Here is a 19666-nt window from a genome sequence, read left to right on the forward strand (position 1 = left end):
GGAGATAAAAATATCAGTAAGTTTAGAGGCTATGGTATTTGCGATGGGCTTAAGCACTAAGGGTGGGCACGGATCATCCAGTAATCCGGAGTTGGTGGTCTGTACAAAATCCTCTATTGCGTTATTGTGACTGAAGGTCTGAAAAACGGCCAGTGGGAAGGTGCTATCAGAATGGCGGTCAAACCTGATTCTGTTTACAGGCAGGTTATTTTTACTGGAGTGAGCAAACAACGTAAAAAATTGAGCGATGGAACTTGCAAAATAGACATCCCTATTCCCAGACTCAGCAACCCCAACCATTTACTATCAAGTTTGACACTCCTACGTTCATTGCCATTTTATAAATGGTTAACAGATTTGTATCAACATCTCACAAACCAAGACTCTTTAGCGCATTAAAAATCAAGACTAAACCATATAATTTTAACACACATCACACTACTTTTACTTGGCATTCTCACACTTTTCTCCACCCCTGCCATCCCCTTACATCACAATACACCAACACAGTTAATAACCACAGCGCATGTGATTACCACATCACTTAAGCCGCTTTCAAATGCACTTACATCCAGTTTATCATTACATCTTTGACTCCAAGCACTAAAGAACAATTATGTTCTCTATTCTTGGTGCCTCCATCACACCCCATTTAGGTGTTTGCCACAACTCTCCTCAAACTCACGTTTGAGACCACCCTGTGCCTCCTTATATCACAACACACCCTCATATCCCTAACTATAAAATCATTCCAGATCCACTGATATTACAAGCTGATTACATGCTAGTCCAATCATATCGTATGAGGTGTGATTACACTACTGCCTAATCTATTAAAGCATTAGACATAATAGACTGACCAAAATAAGCATCAATTTTGTAGTTGTTATACGGCAAGTGCACAACTTTTCCAGTCCTGTTTTTCTCTTTGAACTTGGGGTTAGCAGATATTTTTGTCTCAGTATGAATGCACATCACAAATATCAGACTGCCGCGACAAAGCAGAATTGATTAAGAAACAGTTCCTGCCTGTCTTGGAACAACTCATAATTCATCAGTCTACAATGTGGAATGCAACGTATTTGAAACAAATGGCAAATTGCAATGCACATATTATTGTCTCTAGTACTGTCCAAAGCAAGCTTGTTAGCAGTGGAGCACTATGCTTAACAATAGTACTGACATAAGAACTACACGAGATCAGAATGAAATAATTAATGAAACTGCAATGCATTTTGGCAGCCTAGATGCCCGTCAACCCCGGTATGTGGCAGCACTCGTTCGAAAAACTCATATTCAGCACAGCATTACAGCACGCTATTGTCACATGACATCCATCAGGATTCAGTGAACTTCAAGATAACTTCACAGGTTAGAAACAGAGCCTCTGCACCCGAATTCCCATTGCAAATCGCCATGGAGAGAGGCACATTGCACAATTTTAACTTGTGGTAGGTTGGAATACTACAAAGCACCATAAGTATGCAGATAACCTTTTAAAACACTCATGCACACCAGAAGTGTTTTGTAAATCAACTGTTTAAATGGGAAACACGTTGTTGGTATGAAGTAATGGGCAAATGTTGTGCTATACAAATGCACGTTAGCATTGCGTAAAATGACAGATGCTCAACTACAAATCATAAGCACTCAGCAGGAGCCCATTCAGAATTAAATCATACATGCATATTTGTTTTAATTAAAAAATCGGCAAGCATAATGTTTGCAAGAGTATCGGCGGAAGCTAAAGGCTTACAGTTTTCATAGCAGGGTATTATGCAGGAAAGAAATGTTTAGCATTTGTGGGATGTTTTACATACACCTTATCAATGTTTTTTAGTGTGTAATACAGTGGGTAACAATTGTGTAGCAGCATGTTGTGAGTATGATTAAAACCCTGCTCATACATATTTCAGGAGCAGTTGTGGGCAACTATTCTGTGCTGATTCAATGCAATTGTTATTAGTCTCAGTTCTCTACTGAGCCTTGCACTGGCCTCTGTTGCTTTCTTAGCCTGACAATGGGAGTCCATCGCCTGACTGCATCTTGTAGTTAAACACAGCTCCTGAACTATACATATAGCAGTTTAGACGCGCATAAGCTTGAAAAAGTGCAGGATGCCGACTTTGCCCAGTGTTTGGGCACACGGTCAGACTCTCCTTACCCTAGAAAGACAACAGGAGGCACAAAAAAGCTGAAGCACTGAGGGGGACCGGCCCTCACTAGTCTTTCTTCTCAGTATAGCCAGCCACATTAGCCCTTAGGGTAGTTGCCGGACTTTGGAGATGCACCACACCAAGGAGTACTTGACCTTACCCACCCCACTTGTCAATCTAAATCTTAGAGAAACATGAGGTGGTGCATGTCTCACCACTGCAGACCCAAGACTCTTTCTTAGGAGTAACTTCTGCTATTACTGGTGCATCGCTAAAGGACTCTTTCTGATTTGGACTCTCCCCGGTCTGTTGTGTGTGTGAACCAGGTTCTGTCCCCAATAAGTGATGTGATAGAGTCCCTGAAGGAAACCGATCCGTTAGTCTTCTCAGATAACATCTGACAGCCTCTTTACATTCGCAGGCACTACCTCTCCCAGGCTTGATATGATAGGCATCACTGAGCGAGGGATAATGTGCACTCTACCCAAAGAGGACATTAAAAAGGCATTAATCACTGAATGGGTGAACAAATTGAGTCTAATGGTAGAATTTCCATCATTTACTCTTGTACATAGTTCTTACTAGTACCCAACACAATGTCTAAGCTCTTTGAGGAGACACCTGGAAGTTCAAAGGCTCTTCTGGAACAATGTGTTTAAGATAAGCCATGATAAGGAAGGGTGCAACCAAACAGGGAAGACAGAGCACCCTAGGCTCTTCCTTATCTCCAGTAGAGTGGGAAGGATAGCATACATGAATGCTCCTGTTCAATTTCTCTTCAAGCTGTTCCCTAGGAATCTAAGTCCTATTCAGCATAGGTGAATGGCAAAGGCATTTATCGGTAGAAGACCATGGGCATTCATTGATGGGTCGCATTTCTTCCAGAAATACTCTTTGATGGGACTTGTGAAGATACCTGCACGAGTTATGCACTCTGATTCTGTCTGAAGCATGGGAAACTATAAGGAACATGCTGAGCTGCAAAGCCCAAAGCCAAAGAGCAACATATATCTTGTGTATTGGTGCATCTTTTGTTTCTCACAAACAGATGCATAGTATTGTACATGTGATTCACCACCACTCTGAAGAGCATTGTCTTTTCTCAGAGAGCTTAGGCATTGTGGTGGCTACTAGTAGTCCCTCAACCAGAATTATGTACAAGAGTAAATGAAGGACATTCTGCTACTTGACTCAATTTGTTCACCCTTCAGTGAATAATGCCTTTTATAATGTCCTCTCTGGATGGGTATGCAGATATAGATACCAACAAACATTACTTCTCACTCAGTGGGGCCTATTTTATCAAGCCTTCGAGAGTTGCTCCCTGTGTGTGTAAAGAGGCTATCAGAAGCTATCTGAGAAGCATAATGCAGCAGTTTCCTCCAGGTTTTGTATCACATTGCTTATTGGGGGTCAGAACGAAGTTCATATATTAACCTTTTTAAACGCTTGCCTCCTGATTTAAAATTCTTTAAAGGAAGATTTTATTAATATGTTTGCTGTTATAAGCCACATGCTTACATGAGTTGAAAAGTCTTTTTGTATATCAGAACTTTAATTCATTTGTCCATATGGACAGGATGTTTCCCAAGACTCATCTATCCTGTGTTTTGAAAGTACTGTTGGATTTCCATCTGAATAAGGATATTAGGCTCACTTCACCCTGTTATGTTAAAACCACGAGCCACCTGCATTCCTTTGGCCAACCTTTTTGTGATTTATTATTTTTTTTTTTTTTGTGTATGCAGCGAAGCATTCCAAAAGTCCCTTAAGGCAATGTCCAAGCACATTTTAGCAGGACTGAAGCAATCAGTGGCATTATTCAGTCATGTAGTTTTCCACAACATATGCTGGGCTTCTCAGAAGCCCAACTCACCCATCTGCCCATTCAAACATCTGAGGCATATTCATAGAGCAGTGTAAGATTTCTCCAAAAAGTTTTCCGCAACCTGTTAATTATGGCCTACGGTGACAAATGCCCTTTTCACCTCCTCTTCCCTTTCTGATTCTCACTTTCACTGGAATGTACCTTCAAGTTGATAATGGGAAAGAGGAAGGACGTAAAAGAAAGATACATTTATCTTGATGGTTACTCCTGTACGTTATGTCCATGCCCTCCAAATGACGCCTCAACTAATGGTCAAAAACACACACCGATCGGCTATTTTTAGGTCGAGTTTACTCGAACCTATTGCTGTCCATCCAAAAGCTGACTTTTTACGATGCGGATTTTCAAAAGTTCACGTGAAATCACGTGACCTCAAGCTCCTTCGTGCACGAGCTTGCATTTCCCCACAGGCTTCCCCCTGCCAGCAGCATTTGCCACATCAAAGGGTTCCGCTGCCCCGCCCCCGCCGTCACTTATTCACGGCCGCAGGCCGTGACTTCAAAGGGTTCCGCTGCCCCGCCCCCTGCTTCACGGCCATCTGTTCCCCAGCACCTCCCCTCTCTCTCCCCTAATTATTCACTGCTGGCCGGCCGCAACATCTAGTTTTCCACGGCTTTCATTTTCCGCTTGTTTTCTTCCGTCACCCTATGTTTCGTGGGTCCTTTACATCCCAGTCTTTCATCTTGTGCCACTGTTTTATTATCTTTTTTTCCCCCTTTCTCTACTTAATGATTTCCTCTTTCCTGCTCAAGGTGAAAGTCTGATGACAAAAGGGCTGCTGGCTAAAAATGAGTGGCACTGTCGGCGCGCTCCACTTCCAGCCACAAATTAAGGACTAAGGCACAGATTACTAAATCTTTGTGCCGGCATAAAGCAACTGAAGTGATGCGTTTTATTTATTATCTAGCACAAAAGGTGTGTTGCAGGTTTAGTCCTGGAAGGGCATCCTTTTCGCAGCACAAAGACACTTTGTGGTCAATGCTTGTTATTTTATTTCCCGTGCTTTCCCCTCAGCCTCCGTCCGATCACTTTCGCGGCTTGTTTGTCTAATGCCCGGCGCGCTGGCTCTGCAGGCCGTGTGATCTTGGTTACATCGGCCAATCTCTCGCCGTCTCTCTGCGGTCCTCAGCCGCCTGCATGCAGCTGGAGACAGCACACAGAGGGCTGTAATGAGCATTACTCGCCCCTCACAGCCAGCAGACAGCCGTGGAGGCGCTCATGGCTTCACCTGACCGACGCTCGCATCCTTTGGCTGGCTCCTTCTCTGTAGCGTTGGTGCGTTTAGAGAGCCTTTATAGCTTTACAAATACATCTGAAATAGTAAAGCGCCAAGATGCAATCTGTAATAACAGAAAGAGCTCGTTTTCACACTGCAAATCAGTATCAGAGTTTCACTAAAAGGGCCTCCGAGCAGCCATTCATAAAATTTTCCTTGGTTCTTTAGCAGTTTGTTGAGTCCAGAGCTTAATATATAAAAAAAAAAGGGCATGGGTTCCATTTTTTCCCCAGAAGCCCGCCGCCAGCACTGCCGAATGTTGGGGTTGCCAAGGCTTCTTCATATTAATTCAACCTCATGTTTTTTTTTTCTTCCGTAAACCTATGTTTCGTGGGTCCTTTACATCCCAGTCTTTCATCTTGTGCCACTGTTTTATTATATTTTTTTCCCCCTTTCTCTATTTAATGATTTCCTCTTTCCTGCTCAAGGTGAAAGTCTGATGACAAAAGGGCTGCTGGCTAAAAATGAGTGACACTGGCGGCGCGCTCCACTTCCAGCCACAAATTAAGGACTAAGGCACAGATTACTAAATCTTTGTGCCGGCATAAAGCAACTGAAGTGATGCGTTTTATTTATTATCTAGCACAAAAGGTGTGTTGCAGGTTTTGTCCTGGAAGGGCATCCTTTTCGCAGCACAAAGACACTTTGCGGTGCTTTGTATTGTGCAAACAGCACAAACAGCTTAGGTTTTCACATAAAACCCGATTTTTTTAAGGCAGATGTTACAGGATTAGCTGCAAAACTTGAGGCCGGTGTGAATAAGGGAAAATGTGCCCTTAAAAAACAAAGCAAAAAAAAGACTCATTGCATGCCTGCTGCAGCGAACAGCAGGGATCCAATCCATGGGAACCCTCCGAGTTTGTGTAGACATAGAATTGTGTACTTGAAGGGTACGCATCGAGTACAAATTTTGTGTCCACCCTTGTGCAACGCAGCACAGCACCACTCATCACCACCACAGCATCACTCAGCACCACCACAGCACCACTCAGCACCACCACAGCACCACTCAGCACCACCACATTATCACTCAGCACCACCACATTATCACTCAGCACCACCACATTATCACTCAGCACCACCACATTATCACTCAGCACCACCACATTATCACTCAGCACCACCACATTATCATTCAGCACGACCACATTATCACTCAGCACCACCACAGCACCACTCAGCACCACCACAGCATCACTCAGCACCACCACAGCATCACTCAGCACTACCCCAGCATCATTCAGTGCTACCCCAGCATCACTCAGCACCACCACATTATCACTCAGCACCACCACAGCACCACTCAGCACCACAACAGCACCACTCAGCACCACAACAGCACCACTCAGCACCACAACAGCACCACTCAGCACCACCACAGCATCACTCAGCACCACCACAGCACCACTAAGCACCACCACAGCACCACTAAGCACCACCACAGCACCACTCAGCACCCCCACATTATCACTCAGCACCCCCACATTATCACTCAGCACCCCCACATTATCACTCAGCACCCCCACATTATTGCTCAGCACCCCCACAGCATCACTCAGCACCCCTACAGCATCACTTAGCACCACCACAGCATCACTCAGCACCACCACAGCATCACTCAGCACCACCACAGCATCACTCAGCACCACCACAGCATCACTCAGCGCCACCACAGCATCACCCAGCGCCACCCCAGCACCACTCAGCGCCACCCCAGCACCACTCAGCGCCACCCCAGCACCACTCAGCGCCACCCCAGCATCACTCAGCGCCACCCCAGCATCACTCAGTGCCACCCCAGCATCACTCAGTGCCACCCCAGCATCACTCAGTGCCACCCCAGCATCACTCAGTGCCACCCCAGCATCACTCAGCACCACTCAGCGCCACCACAGCACCACTCAGCACCACCACAGCATTCACTCCCCACCACCACAGCATCACTTAGCGCCACTCCAGCACCACTCAGCATCACCACATCATCACTCAGCGCTACCCTAGCATCACTCAGCACCACCACATTACCAATCAGCATCACCACATTATCACTCAGCACCACCACAGCACCACTCAGCACCACCACAGCATCACTCAGCACCACTACAGCATCACTCAGCACCACCACAGCACCACTCAGAAGCACCACTCAGCACCACCACATTATCTCTCAGCACCACTACAGCACCACTCAGCACCACCACAGCATCACTCAGCACCACCACAGCACCACTCAGCAGCACCACTCAGCACCACCACAGCACCACTCAGCACCACCACAGCACCACTCAGCACCACCACAGCACCACTCAGCACCACCACAGCATCACTCAGCACAACCACAGCACCACTCAGCACAACCACAGCACCACTCAGCACCACCACAGCATCACTCAGCACAACCACAGCACCACTCAGCACCATCACAGCATCACTCAGCGCAACCCCAGCATCACTCAGCACCACCACAGCATCACTCAGCGCCACCACATTACTCCGCGCCATCACAGCATCAATCTGTGCAACCATTCAACAACAACTGGTTCAAATATGTTCTCTCAATGTTTCAAGCTTTATTACAAATGTCACAAAAATGTTCATATTTCACTTCTGTTCTTGGATTTTCATCACAATAAAATACACTGAACATAATCTTCACAAAAGTTATTTACAAAAGTTTAAGCTATTGCCATTATAAATTAAAATCACTTTTATTTAAGTATTAATTATTTAAAAAAATTAAAAGCCATTCTTATTTGTAATATCAATACATCTAAGTCACGTAAATACAAAACATTTTGCATTACAAATGCTATAGGTGTCACATTTGCGAAAGTTAGAACTATTGGCATTGTAAATGACAAAGCTATTAATTTAGCTATTTTTCAAAACCAACACATAAATACAAAAATTGTTGTTTACAAGACCAATAGCTCAAACTTTCATAATGCGAGACCTATTGCATTGCAAATGCTTGTTTAAGGAAGGGAACATGCGATGTCGTATGCGTGCATGGAAGAGTTGTTGACCTTTATGATGCGCGCATGTGCGCAAACTGAGATTTATAGTTCTGAAATTAACAGCAGTTTCTGTTCCTGCAGATGGGCGTTAGAACATTTATGCAGCTAGAGGAAGGAAGTTATCACAAGGATAACTTTATCTTTATTTGTCATGGGTTGTTTCTTGGATTAATGCAAATCTGGGTAAAAAAGAATTTTGGATCTAATTAAGTGAAAACCTGCTTTTAAGTTCCTTTGTTGCAGTGGAATTCTCTTTAAAAACAATCTGTGCATTTGAAGAGTAATTGTAACCGATGTGCCCATTAAATATTAAGTCAGGACATCACTAGGTTTACACAGCAGTGTGGAAATGTTTTCTGATGAGCAAAACTATGTCTTGATGTGGAGAAACACCTAAGACCTTTTTTCCTATGCATTACTTAAATATGTTCACATGTTTCTTCATTTTGTTACATAAAGTTGCAGGCTGGTGAAACACTAAGGAATACCAGTCACACCTCTACAGCTGCTGATTTACTACATGCCAAACAGCAAATCCTCACTCATCAACAGCAACTCGAAGAGCAAGTGCTGCAAATAAAGAGCTACGAGAGACATAACGAAGAATACCAAAACCAAATAACAGTTCTGCAAGATAGAATCAAATACCATCAGGCAATAGAGGTATAAAACGTTGAAAACATGTGGCTTCTGAAAGTGTTTCGCAATACTCTTTTACATGTTATGAATGTAAGACTATAACATTTTTTTTTTTAGACTGAAGGTGGTGTATGGGATTATGTTGTTCTCTTTTGTAGACTACATTTGTCCTTATCTAATTTGTCTAAGGTGTCTACTCCCCGTCTGCCATGTATTTCAATATGCACTGCGCCTTGCCTCCATTGTCCATGTTTTGTCTATTTAAAAAACTAGGATCTGCCTCAAATGCCAGCGAGAGGTATTGCCCCAACTTGTAGCTATATTTGTTATTAGATGCTTGCAAATTGGCCAGCAAGGGGAGTAAAGCTTTATTCAAACAATATTGTTAGATTTCAAGTTAGATTTCAAGTTAGTGAGTTAGTGAGGCCCTTTACCTGCTGAAGACCAAAGTGTGTATTGAGCCTAGGAGATTCTGAACAGGAGAAGCAGCTGTCCAGCCCTCACCCCCAGGCCAGCAGACCATTGGCTATTCAGCTACCAGGCAAGTCTGAGCTCTCCTCTCACACATGCCTAGGCCCCTTAAGGCCTTTCTGGGTGCACCCCAAATCATTCTCCTCCATCTTGTGAATTGCAGGCTACCTGTGCCCCAGATTGCAGTGAGCAGAGTCCAGGAAGTGGCAAGGAGACAAACTAGTGCTGTCTCTTCCCAAGACAAAAAGTAGTTTAAAAAACGATTTTCACTTTCTGTGTTTTCTGTCTATGCCTGTGGTTGTTACAGTTAAAAATTGTAGTTTTAGCCTGCCTGTAATTGCACATTTTATCACCTGTGTTGTGTTTTAAATTTGTGGTTTTCCCTGCCCATGATTGCCTCCATTTAATGTGTTGAATTGTGGGATTTGCAGTCCAACCTCTGTAGTTTGTCCCTCTTATTCCTTGGTGACAATTCTGTTTTCCCTCCAAATTTCTCCTTTGCTCTGGGCTAAGACCTGTATGTTAAAACAGTGCCCTCCAAGCCACCATTTTGTGTTCACAAGCCAGTGAAACTAGCCCCCTGCCTCCCCCCCAGCAACAGGGATTTTTCTACATCAGGGCCTGTGCACTTCGTTTTTTGGCCAGCAGGGAGAGTAAAGCTTTATTCAAACAGTATTGTTAGATTTCAAGTTAGCGAGGCCCTTTACCTGCTGAAGTTCAAAGTGTGGATTGAGCCGGTCTGTCTCCTAGGAGATTCTGAACAGGAGAAGCAGCTTCCAACTCCCTGGTCAGAAAACCTTGTCTGAGGTCGCTGGGACCTTATATGGTCTGCTAGTGGTTGGTACATGTCTACACTGATTGGTGGTTGTATCTGGTGTTTCTATTGGATTAGGGTTAATGTCCTCATTGGTTGGGTATTTGAGGGTTCTGATTGGTTTCTGGGTCTGCGATTCAATCATTGTAGGGTTGGGACTAGGGCTAGGGTTTGGATTTCTATTGGAAGTAGGGACTAGGGGTTCCTATGTTATTGGCTGTTGGGAGTAGGGTGGGACTAGGGCTAGGGTTAGACCGTTAATTGGAAGTAGCGATTAGGGCTTCTGGTGGTTAGGCTTTCTATTGGAAGTAGGGACTAGGGCTACCTGTGCCATTGGTTGCATGGACTTGTTTTTGGGACTACTGGTAGGGCTAGAGCCTTTATTGGACGTAAAAGTCACGGTTTTTGAACTGATTGGGTGCTTGGACTAGGGCTAAGATTGGCTGTAAGGTCCTAGTCTCCTATTGGTTCTAGATTTTAGGGCTAGTGTTGTGATTGGATAGTGTTAAGGCTAGGGTTCCCATTGGCTGAAGGGGTCACCTGATTACTAGGGCTAAAAAAAAGTCCAGGCTTAGGACGTCTCAGCCCGGGCGTCGAGGCTAAGGGCAGAGAGGACAAGGGCAGTTTCCTGTTTGAGCCTGTTAAGGGCAGAGAGGACAAAGGCAGTTTCCTGTTTGAGCCTGTTAAGGGCAGAGAGGACAAGGGCAGTTTCCTGTTTGAGCCTGTTAAGGGCAGAGAGGACAAGGGCAGTTTCCTGTTTGAGCCTGTTCGAGACTGGTCAGGACTAGGGCCAGAAATACTGCCCAATATACATACCTCCTTTATGTATCTATATACTTTCAATGTACTTATGGATCTATATATTTATCACTTTCTTCAAATTTAGCATTTCCAATGCACTTCCCTATTTCTCAGCCTATACTTTGCTCAATACATCTTCTAGCCCAACCTTCTGACTCATCTCAAACTTTTTTCTAGTACTCTTTCCAGTGCACTACCCTATCTCTCATCCTATACATCTATCAATATATCCTCTACATGCACTCTCTCATTTATCCCAAACCCCATACCACTACTATGATCCCCAAAATAACCCTTTCTAGACTCTCCCCTACACTACCCCTAATTGCATCATCTGACACCTCTTTTACTATACCGATCCCCCAAAACAAACCTTTCTAAACTCTTCCCTCTTTTCTACCACTCCCGAACCCTTCTCACTCCAAATAACTGACTAACATATCCACCACAAAAATTACTTTGATGTTTCATCATACTAATTCAACACTAATCCTGATGGGTTCCAGAGTAGTGTGCTACTTGCGCTTCAAAACCCCATCAGGGGTAGTAAGCGCTATATAAATACAAACCTCTTTCCCTTCACTATCCCGCCACCTACCCTTCTCTACCCAAATAACTGAATAACATATCCACTACTCAAATTACTTCATATTTTATTATACTAATTTTCAACACAAATCCTTTATGGGTTCCGGAGTGGCGTGCTACTCGCCAGAAAAGCGCTTCAACATCCATCAGGGGTAACTAGTGCTATATGAATGCAAACCTTTCTTCCTTTTTATCCCTCCGCTATCCTTCTCACTCCAAATAACTGACTAATATCCACCACTGAAATTACTTTCATATTTCACCATACTAATTCACCACTAATCCTTTATGGGCTTCCGGAGTAGTGTGCTTCAACACAACACAACATCAGGGGTAACAAGCGCTATATAAATACAAACCTTTTTTCCTCCTCTATCCTTCTGCTATCATTCCAAATTCAAATAACTGACTAACCTATACGCCACTTAAAATGTACTTGCATGTTCTCCAGTATTAGGGTGTCTTTCATAGATTCACATGCTTGAATATTCCCTGTCTTCGAAGTGGGAGTCCCACGGTAAATAAAATAGCAATAACATATGTATGTAAATACATAACACATAAAATATATACTAGAAAAATATAGTAAATACCCAAAAATAATTCCTACATAGGAATATATGGTAGAGAGAGAAAACACTTTTAACAAATTCCTGTCATTATATCTGAAAGAAACACGTTAGTGTTAGATTCCTTACCTTAGAATATCCCCAGGCGTCAGTCTGGATCCGGAAACTTTTGCGTAGCAGTACCCCTGCGCGTCGGTAGGCGTCGTCTGCAGGCGTCCCCTGCGGCTCCGCGTCCGTCGTCGGCGTCGTGCGCCGTGATGACGTCGCTGGAGTATATAGACGCCGCCTCCGCGCGCTGACGTCAGTTCTTCTTTTTTCCGCGCCAGTGGACGCAGATCTGAAGAGCAGTACTCCGGTCTTTGACCAAGTTTTTCGTAGTATTTCTCACTTTGTGCCTGATAGGATGCCTGGGTTCAAGCACTGTGATGACTGTGAGCGCACGATGTCGGTCACAGACCATCACCGCCTCTGTCTCCGGTGTCTGGGCCCCGACCACGACGTGGACTCCTGCGTCGACTGCCGGGCCCTCACCAACAAGGCTAGGCGGGAGCGGTCCCGCAAGCTACTGGAGCTCCGGGTGTCGGCCCCACGTCGGGACCGGGAGCGGTCCCGGTCCGGCCGGAGGTCGAGAGAGCGGTCGAGGGAGCGATCGCGGAGCCGCGCCGAGCGTTCCGGAACTCGACACCACTCGTCAGGCTCGTCAGGTAGGAAGCACAAGAAGTCGGGGCGTCGTCATCGTACCCCCGACTCCCCCCGACGCTCGCGCGATGCGGCCGGGGGCTCGGGTGACCCCAACCCCGCGGCTCCGCGAGAGTCGCCGGCGCGGCCTGCCTCATACCCTCCGGTCCCTGGGCACGGTGCGACGCCTGAGGAGATCGAGGCGTTCCTCATGGCCATGAGGGCGCTCTGTTCTCCGACGGGGCCTACGGTGCCTTCGGGCCCAGTGCTACCGTCTGGGGGCCCTGGCGGTTCGGGTGTCCCTGCCCCGGCGCCGCCGACGGCTCCGACCCCGGCGCCGCAAGGGCCTTCGGGATCGGCGCCGGCTGGTCTTCCGGCCTCCCCGGCGCCGTTGCCATCGGGGTTACCCCCGACGCCGCCCCCGCGCGGCGCCGGTTCTCCGGTGCCGGCTCCAGCCGGCAGCGGGGTTCCGACGCCGGCTCCGGGCGGCGCCGTCCCCTTGCCTTCCCCGACGCCGGACGGGCGTCGCTCGACGCCGGTCCCGGCGCCGATGGGGCCCATGAACCCCGAGGAGCCGGTCTACATCGTTGACTCCGAATACGGAGAAGATGAAGAGTTCGGTGAAGGTTGGGAGGGGTCCGAGGACCCTCTGTCACGCGAGTGCCAGTATGACCCGGACTGGACAGGTGACTTGGGGGATGCCAGTGGTCTGGACGACTCTCCTAACCCTGGTTTGATCTCTCCTCCTTCCGTGGCATCGGTGGAGGGAGCTGCTTATTCTGTGGTGCTGATGAGGGCTGCCAAGGCCTTACACCTTGAGCTCCCCGTCGCGGCCGTGAGGCCTAACATCCTCACCGAGGTCTTCAAACCGCAGTCATGCTCACAGGAGCCACTGCTGCCGTTTAATGAAGCCTTGTCAGACGTTCTATTGGGCACTTGGTCCAGGCCCGCTTCAGGTCCGCCTGTCGATCGGAACGTGGCCAGGCGCCACCGTCCTTGTCCGGACGACCCCAAGTTCCTGTCTACCCACCCCACTCCTGAGAGTCTGGTGATCCAGGCCTCGACCTCCCAGTCCGCATTCCCGTCGGCCCCGCCCGACCGGGAATCCAAGAGGTATGACCAATTTGGCAAAAAGGTCTTCTCGTCCATTAGTTTGGGCCTGCGGTCTTGCAACACCGCTTGCCTCTTGGGCCGCTACACCCACTCTGTGTGGGATACGGTCGCGGAACTGCTGCCAGAATGCCCCATGAAGGTGCGGGCAAAACTCGGTCAGGCTGTGGCTGAGGGCCGAGATGCAGCGAAATATTCGATACGGTGTGGTCTTGATACGACCGACTCGCTGGGCAGAGCTATGTCAACGACAGTGGCGATTCGTCGCCACGCCTGGCTGAGATCCGCCAATTTTTCGGCAGATGTCCAAAATACCTTGATGGACATGCCGTTCGATGGCTGTCACCTCTTCGGTGACAAGGCGGACCACGCGCTGGAACGCTTCAAGGACTCCAGGGTCACGGCCAAGTCCTTGGGTCTCTCGACCCAGCGTCAGCAAACGGGTTCGTTTCGTCCCTTTCGTGGCCAAGGAAGGGGCGCCCCCACACGTGCTGCCAGCCACGCGCCGCAACAATCCTTTCAACGCGGTGGCGGCCGTGGAAACCGCCGTGGTGGCGGTCGGGGACAACGGCGGGGTCAGACCACACCCTCCCCCGCAGCATCTACCCCAAAATCCTCCTAGTCCGTGCTTTCGGCCCCATGTGACGCCAGTGGGTGGCAGGGTTCGCCATCACCACGCTCACTGGCGCACAATCACTTCGGACAGGTGGGTGCTGCAAATCGTCCGAAGGGGCTACTCCCTCCCCTTCGAGACCTCTCCTCCAGCCATGCCACCGCAGAACCACCGTGTGTCGGGGGACCACTTGACACTTCTGCAGGAGGAAGTTACGGCCCTCTTGACCAAGGGGGCCATCGAGCGCGTTCCTGGGCCAGAAGTAGGGCGTGGTTGTTATTCCCACTACTTTCTGGTGCCCAAGAAGGACAAGGGGGGCCTACGTCCTATCTTGGATCTAAGGAACGTCAACGGCTTCCTCCGGAAGGAGAAGTTCAAGTTGTTGACGTTAGCTCAGGTCTTGGCTGCTCTAGACCCACAAGACTGGATGGTAGCGTTGGACTTGCAGGATGCCTATTTTCACATCCCCGTCCTGCCGGCCCACCGGCGTTACCTGCGGTTCACGGTAGGCCAGGAGCATTTTCAGTTTATCGTGCTTCCCTTCGGCCTTACCAGCGCCCCACGGGTGTTCACAAAGGTGATGGCGGTGGTCGCAGCCCATCTGCGCAGGTTGGGGGTTTCAGTCTTCCCCTACCTAGACGACTGGTTGTTGAAGGCGGGCTCGCCCCAGACAGTCGTCCACCACCTTCAGATGACGGCAGACCTCTTGCACGACCTGGGGTTCTCCATCAATGTGCCGAAATCACACCTGTGTCCCTCTCAAAAGCTCCTTTTCATCGGAGCGGTTCTGGACTCGGCGCAGTTTCGGGTTTATCCTCCGGAACGGCGGGTTCGGGATATTCAGGCTTTGATTCCCATCTTTCAGCCGCTATCCCGGGTTTCGGTCAGGTTGACGCTGCGGCTGCTGGGACTGATGGCTTCCTGCATCCTTCTGGTGCATCACGCTCGGTGGCGGATGCGGGCTCTGCAGTGGGACCTGAAGTTTCAGTGGGCCCAGCATCAGGGCAACTTGTCCGACCACGTCTTGATCTCGGAGGGCACTGCGAGACAACTGCAGTGGTGGCTTACGGACCGCGATTGGGTCAGGGGCAAGTCCCTCTCCCTTCCCCAACCGGAGCACGTTGTCGTGACGGACGCGTCCCTCCAGGGCTGGGGTGGCCACTTGGGAGAGGCAGAGATCAGAGGCATCTGGTCTCCGGCGGAGTCCCGGCTCCATATCAATCTGTTGGAGCTGCGGGCGATTCGTCTGGCACTGAAGGCATTCCTCCCCTTTGTCAACGGGAGTGTGGTGCAGGTGTTCACCGACAACACCACCGCCATGTGGTACTGCAACAAACAGGGCGGTGTGGGGTCGTGGACCCTTTGCCAAGAGGCTCTGCGCCTCTGGCAATGGCTGGAACGTCAGGGCGTGACTCTGACGGTTCAACACCTGGCAGGTTCTCTGAACGCCAGGGCGGACGAACTCAGCCGTCGGTGCTCGATGGATCACGAATGGCGTCTGAACTCGGACGTGGCGCAAGGCATCTTTCTGCAATGGGGAGAGCCTTGGTTAGATCTATTCGCCACAGAAGAGAACGCGCAATGTCATCAGTTCTGCGCGTTGGAGTTTCCAAGACGGCACTCGCACGGCGACGCCTTTCGGCGCGAGTGGAGTTGCGGTCTGTTATACGCCTTTCCGCCTATACCACTTCTGCCCAGAGTGCTGAAGAAGATCAGGCGCGACCGGGCCCAAGTTATCCTTGTGGCTCCGGACTGGGCTCGAAGGTACTGGTATCCCGAGCTACTCAGCATGTCAGTCGGTCCCCCGATCCGCCTGCCCCTTCAGGAGGACCTTCTGTTGCAGCAGCAGGGGACGGTCCTCCACCCGAACCTGTCCAGTCTCCACCTCCATGCTTGGAGATTGAGCGGCGGCAGTTGAGGCCATTTGACTTGCCTCCTGAAGTCTGTGATGTTATTCTGGCAGCCAGGCGTCCCTCCACTAAGTCGGTATACGCCTGTCGGTGGAACAGATTTGTGGCATGGTGCACAGCAAAGGCTGTGGATCCTCTTTCTGCCCCTCTTTCGGAGGTTCTTCTGTTTCTTCTTTCTCTTGCCCAGCAGGGCTCTGCTCTGGGCACTATCAAGGGCTACCTTTCTGCCCTTTCAGCCTTTTTACGGCTTCCTGATCAGCCTTCTTTGTTCAAATCCCCGATTGTAATTCGATTCTTGAAGGGCATCACTCACATGTTTCCACCTGTTCCGTTTGTGATGCCTCAGTGGGATTTGAACCTGGTTCTAACTTTTCTGATGTGTGCTCCCTTTGAGCCCCTTCATTCTTGCCCTCTCCGTCTCCTGACTTTAAAGACGGCTTTCCTGGTTGCCATCACCTCTGCCAGGAGAGTGAGTGAGCTCCAGGCTCTTTCTGTCAAACCTCCTTTCCTGTCCATTCATCCTGACAAGGTGGTTCTGAGGACTAGACCTTCTTTCCTGCCCAAGGTTGTTTCGGCCTTTCACATCGGGCAGTCCATCACCCTCCCTTCCTTCTTCCCGCCTCCGCATCCTTCAAAGGATGAAGAGCGGCTCCATCGTCTGGACCCAAAACGTGCGCTTTCATTTTACATGGATCGCACACGCCAGTTCCGGGTGGATGACCAACTGTTTGTTGGCTACGTGGGTGCGAAGAAGGGACGGGCGGTCTGTAAACGAACCATCTCTCGATGGGTCGTCCTCTGCATCAAAGCGTGCTACTCTTTGGCTCGGAAGGAGCCTCCTGTTGGGCTGAGGGCCCATTCCACTCGGGCCACGGCGGCTACCACTGCCCTGGGCCGGGGAGTCCCCTTGCAGGACATTTGCCAAGCGGCTACGTGGGCCTCGCTGCACACCTTTGCGAGGCACTACTGCCTGGACAGTCAAGTCCGGAGGGATGGCTTCTTTGGCCGTTCTGTCCTCCAGGACTTTCTGGTGTAGTTTTGTATTGGTTCGCAGACCCACCACCGGGGTTGGTATTGCTGGGGTATCTATTCTAAGGTAAGGAATCTAACACTAACGTGTTTCTTTCAGATGAACAAGTTACTTACCTTCGGTAATGATATATCTGTAAGAAACATTAGTTAGTGTTAGATTCCTTACCGAACCCACCCATCCTCCCCGTTCTGCGAACTGATACCTAGGGTTAAGGACATCCCTTTCAGGGCCCTAGTTTTACATGGCACCAGTGTTGGTTCTCTCATGGCTCTGCGTCTCCTGGCGCGGAAAAGCTGTGTACAAAGAACTGACGTCAGCGCGCGGAGGCGGCGTCTATATACTCCAGCGACGTCATCACGGCGCACGACGCCGACGACGGACGCGGAGCCGCAGGGGACGCCTGCAGACGACGCCTACCGACGCGCAGGGGTACTGCTACGCAAAAGTTTCCGGATCCAGACTGACGCCTGGGGATATTCTAAGGTAAGGAATCTAACACTAACTAATGTTTCTTACAGATATATCGTTACCGAAGGTAAGTAACTTGTTCGTTAGTCCAAACTACAACCAGTGAGGCGCCAGCACCCTTCCAGAACCTTCTCCTTAGAGCTCAGTCCCTCAGATTTTCTACTGCACGTCGTGTGAAGGGAGTCTCCCTGAGCTCTGCTCAGTTTTCTCAACTTTTAAAGTGTTCCTGTCTTCTCAGTGTGTCTTCAAGTCAGAAGTCTTTATTTAGACCTTGTTCTTCTTGTGGGAAATTGCGTTTTACTCTGAGTACCCCCACAAGAAGTGCATTTATTGTCTTTATCCCGACCATGAGGTTGGTAAATGCAAGTTTTGCAGAACTTTCTCTACTAAGACCCTTAAGGACAGAGAAGGCTGTCTCCTCCTTTGGCTTCAGAGACTTAAAGATAAGGATTCTGCACTGTCAGATGCAGAAAGCCTGCTATCTGGACCTTCAAAAGCAGCCTCCAAGCGTAGTAGTGTGCAGGATATGCCTTCTCCTTTTCTGAAAAGAAACTTTCACTGTCTGTGGCTCCTGCTGTGTCCTCACCACCTCCTACTACGTCTACGCCCACGAGACCTGGCTCTCGGGCGTCTTCTGCTACCTCCCATCATGTTTCTGCTCCGAAACTTGTTTCTTCTTCCCGACATCAGCCTCCGGATCGTCATCGACGGCAACGTCGACGTCTTCCATGTCGACGAAGGTATCACTTGGCTTGAAGACTAACCAGTCCATGATACCTATTGCCTCGTCATTGACGAAGAAATCTGCTTCGTCTCCAGAAAAATCATCGTCGAAGCAAGTTCACAAGAAATCTTCGTCGTCGGTCCCGTCGACGACTACTCCTGTGGTGCCTTTTTCTACCACCGGGTCTGGCTCCTCCGCCGTCGACCCCTTGCCCCATCGTCGTAAGCGGCCAGTTGACCAGCTGTCCATCCCAGATCCACAGCCTCCCTCGCCCGTGCTTGCCACGGGCTCTGAGCAGGACTCTGACTTTGACAATGATGTGGATGATTCCTTCAGAGTGGCACGCAGTCCTTCGGATTTAATTATCAAGTGCCAGGATTATGGTGATGATGATGGCGACTAATATTCTCAGGCAGAGAAACATTCTGTGCGGGTTCCAACTGCGACACTGCCTTTGTCGCTCATCTCAAATCTCCAACATATGTTGGATGACTACAACCGGCGTTTCCCGCCCTCTCAACAGTGTTCGCCTGTGCCTCTTGCGCCTGCGCCTGCGGCGGCGCCTGTCGCTGTCCCAATACCACAGCCAACAACACCTTCTCCTCAAGTTCCGACATCAGTTAAAATACACACTACGGTGTACCCTGTTGATGATGACAACGTCATTCCAGAACGGGAAGATGGAGAAGTTCACGATGATGACGATACCACCCACATGGCTGAGTGGGATGACTATCCAATCCAGATGCCTTCCCCTCCTCCGGTGGAGCACAGGGATTCACCTCCGGTGGACATTTCAATTTTCCATCATTTGATGGATAGAGCCTCCCAGAGTCCAGAGGGAGGAGGAAGGTTTCCTCTATGATTTTAAAAATCAACCGTTGAAGCAGGTCCACGCTATACCCATCATA

The 19666-nt window shown here is 49.0% G+C and overlaps 1 protein-coding gene across 3 annotated transcripts in view; it reads left to right on the forward strand.

Moving 5' to 3' along the window:
• AKAP9 (A-kinase anchoring protein 9) overlaps window positions 1–19666 on the forward strand; it is a 1796561-nt gene that overhangs the window by 555859 nt on the left and 1221036 nt on the right. For all 3 annotated transcript variants that reach the window (XM_086941844.1, XM_086941845.1, XM_086941846.1), the window contains one exon: window positions 8797–9000. In XM_086941844.1, coding sequence (XP_086797970.1) covers window positions 8797–9000 — 204 coding nt within the window. The remainder of the gene's footprint in view (window positions 1–8796; window positions 9001–19666) is intronic.

Source organism: Lissotriton vulgaris, chromosome 10 (assembly GCF_964263255.1).
Source record: "Lissotriton vulgaris chromosome 10, aLisVul1.2, whole genome shotgun sequence".
Taxonomy (NCBI): Eukaryota; Metazoa; Chordata; class Amphibia; order Caudata; family Salamandridae; genus Lissotriton; species Lissotriton vulgaris.